Genomic DNA, 11,759 nt, shown 5'->3' on the forward strand with positions numbered 1-11,759 from the left:
AGAAAATATAGTCAGTTAAATAATTTTCAATTATGATGATGATGAAAAGTCTTTAGGGCCACCAATATTAATCAGAAACTGAGTGAAAGGAAAAACTCTCATGTGTTTAGCAAAAGGGAATGAATAATTAGGTAGATAGTATCCTCAATATATTCCTTCAATAATGCAGTACTGTGTTTTGATATTCTCCCTTATAATAGTTTAAATTATATTATATTATAAAATGAAGTTACTGAAGTCAGATCCCTATATTATAGATTAGAGAAGAAAAACTAACAAACATACAGTTGTACACACACAAACAGACACACACATATCGCATTATATGACCTACATTAAATCACCCCCAAGACCAAAGCTGACCAAATTCTCTTTATAGGAGCTTTGTTCTGGATATATGAGATGTGATCAAAGTTTTAACTACTATGGCAAAATGACTCTATATCATCACGAGATAGTACCCTATGTTTACTGGCCTTATAAATGCTTGTACCATATGCAAATGACCACAATCTTTGTTCTTATGTTTCTTTTTAATATTTCTGTTCTCTTCTGCTTTGCTTTCAAGATATCAGCTGTTATCTCTTACTGTAAAATTTAAGGGAACTCATGTTTTACTCCTCTAATAATCTGCTCACAATTTGCTAACTGCTGAGAAGACAGAACGTCAAGCTATAATGAGAGTAAATTTAATTGTTTGTTTGCATGTTTAATTGTGATAACTTTCTTACACATATAAGGCTAGATATAAGTTCAGTCATTGCTCAGAAAGTTCTTTACTTAGTTGTACATGTTTATGTTCAAAATAATGTGTCTAAACAACCTTTTACTACAACCTCCTATTCCATACAAAAAAGTGATAAATTACCTTAGAAATTTCAAGACTCAGTTGATTATTAGCTTGTGATTTTTCATTTGATGTAAACCAAATATTTTCCTAATGTAGAAGTTATTTAATGCTTGAATCTATCTAGGTTTGTTTTTGTAACATGCATAGATGTGTCATGGTAGTAGTTTTTTATGTATGACTCTCAAAAGAGCATTCTTCACATCTTTATTCCTCAGACTATAAATCAGTGGATTCAGCATAGGAATGACAATGGTATAGAATACAGATGCCACCTGGGCCTGGGTCAGGGAGGATGTATTATCAGGCTGCAAATATGTAAAAATCAAGGACCCATAGAAGATGGTTACACCCATAAGATGGGATGCACAAGTTGAGAAGGCTTTCTGCCTGCCTTCTGCAGACTGGATCTTCAGAATGGCTGAGATGATGGCAATGTAAGTGACTGTGATGATCAGAAGAGAACTAAGAATGGTGAATCCAGCTAAAACAAAGATCACCATTTCTGTGTTGAATGCATCTACACAGGACAGGGCCAAAAGGGCTGTGGTATCACAGAAAAAATGATTGATGCTAGAATCACAGAATGCCAAACTGCTTATCACACAAATGGATACCAGAGAATTTGTGAAGCCAATCATGTAAGGTATGATTCCTAGCCAATTGCACAATTTCTGGGACATAACCACCGAATAGAGTAAGGGATTGCAAATTGCTACATAGCGGTCATAGGCCATGGAACCTAAAAGAAAGCACTCACTACACACGAGACCTGCAAAAAAGTACATTTGGACAAAGCACCCAACAAAGGAGATAGTTTTCTGGCTTGACTGAAAATTGACCAGAGCCTTGGGTGTAACAGTGGAGGAATAAAATATGTCAATGAATGCCAAATTGCTCAGGAAAAAGTACATAGGTGTATGAAGCTTGGAATCAATTCTGATTAATATGATTAGTCCAAGGTTCCCCAGGACAGTGAATAGATAAATGAATAGAAACACCAAAAAAAGACTGACTTGTAGTTCAGATTGGTTTGCGAATCCAGAGAGGATGAAGAAAGGCACTTCAGTGAAATTGGACCCAGCCATTTATGCCAACTGAGGTTGTTGGTTTACCTAGCACATAAGAATATTACACATCAGAGAATTATTTAAGTCTAAAGATCTAATAATCAGAGGTTACTTACACTCAAATAATGTGATGTTATCATATGAGCAAATATTTAATATCTTCAAGAATTTATGTGATTTTCATTTCTTACAGAAGTGTCAGATCAGAATCCATGTGTGGGGCTATAGGATAGGTACTGGGCTGCTAACTGCAAGGTTGTCAGTTCAAACCCACTATCCACTCCTCGGTAACAACTATAGTTTTGTTTTGTTTTGTTTTTAAATTTCAAGCCCACAAACTTTCTTTCTGAAATGATTAAAAAATATATTTATTGTGGAATACCATTTTCTATCCATCTATTATAAAGCCTTAAATTGTACACATGAAAATCTACCTATTAAAATTAATGATATCATAAATCCATTCCCACTGTATCAATTCAGACTCCTAGAAACCCTATGGAGTCCTGGTGTGATGCTGTAGGATAAGCACTGGACTGCCAACCACAAAGTCAGTGGTTCAAACCCACCTGCCTTGGAAACTCTAAACTCTATGAGTCAGAACCAACTTGACAGCATTTTAACAACACCAAGCAACCCTATAGTAAAGGGTAGAACTGTCCCATGTGGTTTCCAATTCAAAACCACCAGGTGCTCCTTGGAAACCTAGGCAGAGTTGCTATGAGTCTAACCAACTTCACTACACCTAACAACAATAGTCTTTATGAATGCAGATGATCACATTTTTCTAATGAGCAACTGGTGGGCTTCAGACACTGACTTTTCAGTTAGCATCCAAGTGTTTACACACTGCATCACCAGGGCTCTCAATCACACTGAGCTATTAGAAAGTACAAAGGTAATTGGACAAAGAAATTTCCATAATTGTGAGTTTAATGAAACTTTTGTGTAGCAGCCTTACATTCTTGACCCCGGACAGCTACTTTACAGGTTTTTGTTTTTTTAAAGAAACAAAATAAAAAGTTAGGTCTACAATTTTATTATGTCCATTGAAAAGATAAAACTTAGTTACAATTTGTAAAAGAAAGGAAAGCAAGGAAATTTAGAAACTTTCTTTATTTTACAAATTTATACTAAAATTCGCTGTACGTTTCTCGCATCTCAGTTCTTTTCTCTGCTGGTGAACTAAGACTAAATGAGGAACTTAATGTATGACTTGATGCTGTATTAAGTGTACCTAATCATTCAGTGGGGTCCTCATGATGTGGCACTGTAGTATGCTAAGTATGAGGTCACTGGTTCAAACCCACCTGCCGGTCCTCAGAAACCCTATACAGGGTCACTATGAGTTGGAATCAACTCAATGATACTTAACAGCAATACTCATCATTTAGTATCCATGCATTTCTACTTATCCATATATTCATTATTCAACAAGGAATTTTTTCCTGCTTATCACTATAGCAATTTTCCTTAAGGCCTACTGAATGATGAAGACAAGAAACAGGATATTTCCCATTATGGAAAATATACACATACAGTTTCAACTAAAATAAGATTATAAAATAAGACTTACCTGGATTCAGTCATTCACAGAACATTTTTCTTATCTTTTAACTATATTTTTATTTTCAGGTTTATATTCACACAACAAGAAATAAGAAAAGAAAATATTATGCAACTTCATGTTAATTTTTGCATATATTTGCCTTATCTATGATTCTGTATTCTATGGATTGTTAGTATAATGGATTGCATCTGTTATTGCTTAGCACAGAGCTTTATTTACAATATAATGTTGTTGTTAAATGCTGTTAAGTCAGTTCCAACTCATACTGACCCTGTATAGGGTTACTGAGGAGCAGCTGGTGGGTTCAAACCACCGACCTTGCCAGCGTTTACCCTACAGCACAAAACCAGGACTCCATAATGGACTCCTATAAATATGATGTTGGTAAAAACACAGCAGCACTTTGGGTGATAGTACTAAATATTATGTATATTTCCTCCCATTGATAGGAGAGAAATAGGAAATGAACTGAATCATTATTTATTTAATGTCATTTTTTTCCCCTCAAATCAACATTTGGATTCAGGCTAAACTCTCCTTAGTGTATTTCTAAAGTAATTTCAGGACAATAGATTGTCTTCTGAAACCTAGTGTGCTAAACAGCCTTCTTATATCAGCATCTCTTCCTCAAACATTCAAACTCATCTCATAAAGAAATTTGTCAATTAGCATGCTTCATCTCTTGAGATTTGCATTTTAATTATACCCTAAGGCATTGTCTTAATTTGTTTGAGATATATCTCCAATTGAAATGTTCAGAAATGGATATGCTCATACATTTATTTCACTGTAAATTGTTGCACATATATTGAAGATATTGACTGTTTCATTGTAAAATCATACTTATATTAAAATATGATGCATAGTTACTAATATAATAAGATATAATGAATAATGTGTTGGAAGAAGTAAAGCCACAATGCTCCTAGGAAGCCTGGATGGCCAGACTTCATCTCTCATGTTTCAGACATGTTATCAGGAAGAATCAGTACCAGGAGAAGGATATAATTAATGCTTGGTAAAGTAGAGGGTCAGCAAAATAGAGAAAGACCCCTGATGAGATGGATTGGCACAGTGGCAGCAACAAAGGGATGGGCTCTAGTATAGCAACGATTGTGAGGGTGGTACAAGATTGACCAGTGTTAGTGTTTAATTCTGTTATGTATAAGGTCTTGTTATGTATGAGTCAGAACTGACTTGGTGCCACCTAACATCAACATGCTTTAAGTTCTACAGATATTATCATACTTTGCATATTTGCCTCCAGTTACACATCATCTGTACCACATTATCATCATACTTTTTATTACCATTCATCATCATCATCAGAATATCTATACTTAAGGCACTCTTAGTATATATTGAATATTATTTTAAAGACTAACAGCTGTTCTGCGGGAGAAAGATGGGACTTTCTGCTCCTGTAAAGATTTACGGCCTCAGAAACCCTGTACAGGATCACTATGAGTCAGAGTTGACTCCATAGCACAGGACATAACAACAACAACATAGTCATAATATTATCTAATCTTTTTGCATTAATAATAAACCGCTTGTTAAGTACACATTAATATATCAGATAATTGAGTCAATTACTTTAAGTCATTTTTGAAAAGCTGTAATTTAAGCTTTAAATTGGATTTGCACACAGTTTTCTTGCCTTTAGATGCTGGTCTCTTACCTGTCCCATTATACTGTTCTCAAGTATTCATTATTATATTTATTATTTTATTATAGGGGTATGAATGGAGGTTATTGGATTCTGAAGAGATAATCACAGGCAAAAGAAATATATCCACTGCAAAAACGGCACCAATCATCTTTAAAATCCCCTCTACTCAACTGTATTCAATAATTAATTGCAAGGGCCACACAGAACTCATATCCCATACTCAGAATTAGAGTTTATTAGGGATGTGGATAGGTTAATTCTTCCAGTCAAGCCAGCTTCTCCTCTGCCATGCCCACAGGCAGGTCGCTCTCTCTGGTCTTTGGCTTGGCGTCTCCTCTGTTCCAGCAATGTTACAAAGCATTTTGGACTACTGATAAACTCCAACAAGGCACATCATCCCACCATAAACCTCAAGATAAAGACACTTGTCTCTAAATCCATGAGTCAGTAAACCTTGCTCGACCAACTAAGGGTCTATAAGTACCCCACTCTTCAAGCAAGCCTTTTGCCAAGTCACTCAGGTTTACTTACTCCACGGACTGCGAATCCCACCATTCTGTCTCATACTCTGACTCTTAGTTCCACTGCTGCTGCTGCCTCTCTGCCACTCCTCTAGTGTCACAGTTTTCCATCCCTGTGTCAAGGAAATTCAATGTGCAGTCATCTCAGAGTCCAAATGATGTGCTACACTCCTAGTTCTTCTTCCTTGATGCTACTGAAATCCCACTTCTGCTTCTGAAATTGTTAATTTTATACCTACTAGGAGCTCTGGTAGTGTAGTGGTTACGAATCGGGCTGCAAACCTCAGGGTCAGCAGTTTGAAACCACCAGCTGTTCTGTGGGAGAAAGATGAGGTTTTTGCTCCCGTAAAGATTTACAGCCTCGGAAACCCAGTATAGGGTGGCTATGAGTTGAACCAACTCCACACCACATAACAACAACAAACAACATATCTACATTAGAGTTCCAAGTTTTCACAATTAACCTTGTAAACAGTTACAACTGAATCATATAATCCATTATCTTTCCTCACCTTCTCTTATACAGCCCCATCTGGAAAAAGTGGTTTGGTGTGATTACAAAGATTCGGACTAAAGGAGACATTACAAGTTATTCACTGTACTGTACCCTCAACCTCAGCACCCCCTTATTTTAAGCACTAAAAGAATATATACAGACCAGACTATCATCTGTCAGTTTGACATACTGTAGTGGTTTGTGTGTTGCTGTGTGCTGCAATTTATGCTATCATTTTTTCAAATACCAGCTGTGTCCAAAATGCCGATTTTGGAAAGGTCAGCAGAGTTCTACCAATCCATACTGAAGACTGTAGTCTTTGAACTTCATATAGAAATACTTCCGGATGAAGATCAAAGACTACAGTCTTCAGTATGGGTTGCACCTCAATGAAAAGAAAATAAAAATCCTCACCACAGAACAAATAAATAGCATCATGATTAACTGAATAAAAATTGAAATTGTCAAAGACCTCGTTTTGCTTATATCAACCATTAACACTTGTGGAAGCAGCAGTCAAGTACTTAAACAATGTATGTCATTAGGCAAATCTGCTGCACAATACCTCTTTAAAGTGATCAAGAACAAAGATGTCAGTTTGAGAACTAAGGTGTGTCTGCCCAATCCATGGTATTTTCAAAAACATCATATGTGTGTGAAAATTGGAACGTGAATAAGGACGTTCATAGAAAAATTGATGCATTTAAGTTATGGTGTTGGAGGAGACTATTAAAAATATCATGGATTGTCCAAAAGAACAAATCAATCTATGTTTGAAGAAGTACACTCAGAATGCTCCTTAGAAGCCATGATGACCAGAGATCGTTCCTCATATCTCAGGCATATTATCAGGAGGGACCAGTCTTTGGTGAAGCATATCTCATTTGGTAAAGAGGAGGGTTGGAGAAAAACAGGAAGACCCCCAAGGAGAAGGATTGGCAAAGTGGCAGCAGCAGTAGGCTCAAGTGTAACATTGAGTGTGAGGTTGGCCCAAGATCAGGCAGTGTTTCATTCAGTTGTGTGTAGGCTTGCTAGGAGTCGGTACTGCCTTGATGGCATTTGACAACAGGGTATTCTGGAAAACATTTGAGGACTGTCAAGATGAAAAGTGAAGAGAATAAATTCGAAGACTTCATTGTTGTTATTGTGAAGTCCCGTCAAATCAGTTTCAACCCAAAGCAACCCTACAGAGGATTTACGAGGATCAGCTGGTGAGCTTGAACTGCTGACCTTGCGGTTCAAATGCTTTCCAGTCTGGCGCATTAACCTACAGCACCACACCAGGACTCTGAGACTTCATAGGCTTATTTAATATTAACTGATAAGAAATGTTATGGCTTTATTCTGAAAATAAAACTTCCATAAAAGTATATTTGCATGATTGCCTCATGTGTGTAAATGTCACATATATAGCCTCATGAGTTCCAGTTTCAAATAATAATATCAAAGTTCTTTGATTAAGAAGAGCTATACAAGTACTGAAGTCCTGGTGGGTGCTGCAGGATAATGCACTAGACCCCAAGATTGGGTTGAACCGCAGGGCCTGAAGTTCAAACTCACCTGCTGCTCTTCAACTCAATGGCACTTGGCAACAACAACAAGATGGCTAGAATTAATGATTCCAAGAATGTCATGACCCCGATGTTAATAGAAGTAATGAGCAGTAACATTTTCATATTTCACTGTGGTTTTCTGTTTTTCACAAGTTAGAATAACCCAGCAAAATGGAATGAAATGCTGACCAATCCTGTGTCATTCTCATGATGAGATGTAAATGGAACTTTTGTGAACCTAGTGCTTTATTGGTTGATTTTCAAAGTAGATAACGAGGCCTATCTTCCTAGTCGCTTTTAGTCTAGAAGCTTCACTACTCAGCATAATGACAAGTAAGCCTTCACTTACAGATGGATGCCATTCATGAAGTGCGTTGACTGGGAATCAACCCCAAGTCTTCTGTACTGAAGGCCAGAATTCTATAACAACTATGATTTCCCTTTTCACATTTTAGACTAATATAAGACCAGAGATACAATTTTATTACAATCCATTAAACCAACCTTGTACAAGTGTAAAATGCCCCATAAGGGCTAAGTTTACTTGAGTGGATTTCCTTCCTGTTGTACAGAATTCCACTTTACTCAACAGGAATATATTCTTTAGGATATTCCTGCAACTAAGTATGACTCTTTCTGCTGAACTTCATATTTTTTTTGAACTGTTTTTTTTTTGTCTTTGGTTTTAAGTTTTTGTTGTGAATTGAGTGATAGTGAGCATGGAAGAACATCGGTTTTATACTCATCATTGCATTACAATGATTTCTACTGTTTTATTTGGGGGGAGGGGAGGAGATGTACATGAAACACTCAAGAAAATAATAATTTAATCAACCAAAGGGTACATTCAGTAAGCCTTCCTCCTGGCCACCAGCACTCAATCTTTCTCTTTCAATGAGTCTAGAGTCCTCAGCTGCTCTCTCTCTATGCGTTCATCTCTGCCTCCATCTCTGGAGTCGCTGACTCTCTGGATATGGCCCCACATTCCGCTCAGGCTCTTCTCCCTTGATGGTCCTAGGGTCTTCTGTTCCTGGACTGTAACATTGAATATTCCCCTTCTTTTTTGTTACAAAACTTCTAACTTTACAGTTGTGACAGTCACAATTAGTCATGGTAAAAATTACTCACTAATGAATCATAAGAATCTTATCCCCATCTCTTTTAACCAGACTCATCTAGACAAGAAGGTTCTGGATGGGCTTCAGCATCCCACCTAAGATCCTATACACTACAAAGACTCCAAAACAATCCTCTTTCACTAGGCAAGTTCTAGAACCCTTTAAGATATTCCAATCAGTTATGGGCTGATAACGGTTTTACAAGCTTTCTGTAATCATGTTTCCTGACGTTCCTTTCTATCTGACTCAAGTGCCTATTTTGCAATAGTAGGCAAGGGAAAACAATATTCCTAGGACAGTCAGGCATCTCAGAATGTGCCTTGATCCCTATATCACAGATACCTGTTGTTCCAAGGTTGAGTATCCATCACTATTTACCTCTGTCTCATTTAGCCTATGTAAACCTGCCTCAGTGTTCCCCTATCTACCTTGTTCTTCCATTCCATCCCCCTTCATGTGTATTGCCCTCCCCAAGACCCAAATTATGATGTGTCTATTTGCTACCCTGTGCCCTACTGACCCCTATCACCCTCCACCCTCCAGTAACAAATGAAGTTTTTTTCCCCCTTTTAGCATGGGTATGTTTACTTAAGCTTTTACAATAATGGACTTATGCAATATTTGTCCTTTTGTGACTGACTAATTTTACTCAGCATAATGTCCTCAAGGTTCATTCATTTTATATGGTGCCTTGCAGCTTCTTGTTTTTCTTCAAGGTAGCATACTACCCTATTGTGTGTAGGTAACAAAGTTTGTTTATCCATTCTTCCATTGATGGGTTCTTAACTGTCTCCACCTTTTTACTATTGTGAATCATTCTGCTATGAACATTGGTGTGCACAAGTCATGTTATGGCTCATATTTCTTGTGGATATATGTCAAGTAGAGGAATTGCTGGATCATAAGGTATTTCTATTTCTAAATTTCTGAGGAAATGCCATAGTGTTTTCCAGAGTGGTTGGACTATTTTGCATTCCCACCAGCAATATAGGAGAGTCCTAATCTCTCCACATACTCACCAGTATTTATTGTCCTCTGCTTTTTTGAACTTCACTGTTATTATGGGTATGAGATTTGTATCTCTCTAATAACTAATGATTGTGAACATTTCTTTATATGTTCATTGACTGCCCAATTGTCTTCCTTGGTGAAGTATCTGTTCATGTCTTGTGCCATTTTTAAATTGGTTTATCTATCTTTTTATTGTAGAGGTGTTATAGTATCCTATAAATTTTAAAAATTAGTTTCTTGTCTGATATGTCATTGCAAAAGATTTTTTCCCATGATGTGGGATTCCTTTGTACTCTTTTAGTGAAATCTTTTGATGCATATAAGTTTCTAATTTTATGGTTACAAATTGGGCTGATAACCTCAAGGTTGGCAGTTCAAAACTACCAGTCATGGGAGAAAGATGAGGCTTTCTGTTTCTGTAAAGGTTACAGCCTTGGAAACCCTGTGAAAGGTCACTATGAGTCAGAACCTACTCCATGGTACTTAACAACAACAATAACAATCGTCTATTTTGGCTTCTTTTTTGGTGTAATTTTCACAATGTTTGGTATTTTTTGCCCTCTCCGCAGCATCTTTTACTTCTTTGTTCCTTAGGATATAAATTAATGGGTTTAACATGGGAATTACCAGGGTGTAAAACAGACAACACCTTTTCGTTTTCTAAGGAGTATTGGGAACTTGGCTGAATGTAACTAAATCTTATTGTTGTTGTTGTTGTTAAGTGCCGTCAAGTCGGTTCCGAATCATAGCGACCCTGTACAGGGTTTCCGAGGGTGTAAATCTTTATGGGAGTAGAAAGCCTCATCTTTCTCCTGCGGAGCGGCTGGTAGTTTCGAACCGCTGACCTTAAGGTTCGCAGACCGATTCGTAACCACTACGCTACCAGAGCTCCTTACTAAATCTTATAGAGCCATAAAATAAAATGACAGCTGTCAGATGTGAGGCACAAGTAGAGAAGGCTTTGTGTCTGCCGGCTTCTAAATGGATCCTCAGGATGGCAGCAACTATGCAGATGTAGGAGATGATCACAATCAAGAAAGTGATCATGGCAATCACCCCAGAGAAAATTAAAAAGCAACAATTCATTCATGGATGTGTCTAAATAGGAAAACTTCAGCAGGTGAGGAAGGTCACAGAAGAAGTGACTGATGACAATTGGCCCACAGAAAGAGTCTTACCAGGCCAATTGTGTGTGTTAATGAGTTGATTATACCTCCTAAACATAACCCTATGGCCAATACAACGTACACTATTTTAGTCATGGCTGCTGTATAAAGCAGAGGATTTGCTATGACCATATAACCATCATAAGCCATCACTGCCAGTAAGAAGCCCTCAGTGGTTAGAAGTGACACAAATAAATATTGCACAATGCATGCCGAAAATGGGATTGTCAACTGTTCAACAAAGAAGTTCAGTGGCATTTGGGGTGCAAAGATTGATGAGTAGCAGACATCTACAAATGATAGACAACTAAGGAAATAGTACATAGGTATGTGGAGCTTGGGAATGACTTGGATCAGAAAGAGCATTCCCAGATTCCCAACCAAAGAAATGATGTAAAGCAGCAGGAACAACACAAAGAGGACCACTTTTAGTTCAGAGTGATCTGTCTGTCCCAAAAGGATAAACTCAGTTACCACTGTAAAATTCTCATGTGCCATTTGTTTTTCCTATTACCTGTTAATGATAATTAGATTGGTATAAATTAAGAGGAAATAAAGGAACATGAGTATGAGTATTCCAGAACACTTAATTGTGCTAATGAGGAATGTGTACCTGGAGCAAGACACAGTTGTTTGAACAGAACACGGGAACACTGAATGTTTTAAAGTTAAGAAAGGTGTGTGACAAGGTTGTATTCTTTCACCTTACTTATTCAACCTGTTTACTAAGCAAAT

General features: G+C 37.3%; 1 protein-coding gene and 1 pseudogene across 1 annotated transcript; both read right to left on the bottom strand.

Moving 5' to 3' along the window:
* Positions 1–1,002: 1,002 nt before the first annotated feature.
* LOC102829567 (olfactory receptor 8I2-like) lies at positions 1,003–1,935 on the bottom strand. Its single transcript, XM_006877609.1, has one exon. The coding sequence runs from the start codon at positions 1,933–1,935 to the stop codon at positions 1,003–1,005; it is 933 nt and encodes a 310-aa protein (XP_006877671.1).
* Positions 1,936–11,522, bottom strand: LOC102829956 (annotated as a pseudogene).
* Between the last annotated feature and the right edge of the window lie 237 nt (positions 11,523–11,759).

The sequence above is a fragment of the Chrysochloris asiatica genome, unplaced genomic scaffold (assembly GCF_000296735.1).
Source record: "Chrysochloris asiatica unplaced genomic scaffold, ChrAsi1.0 scaffold00535, whole genome shotgun sequence".
NCBI lineage: Eukaryota > Metazoa > Chordata > Mammalia > Afrosoricida > Chrysochloridae > Chrysochloris > Chrysochloris asiatica.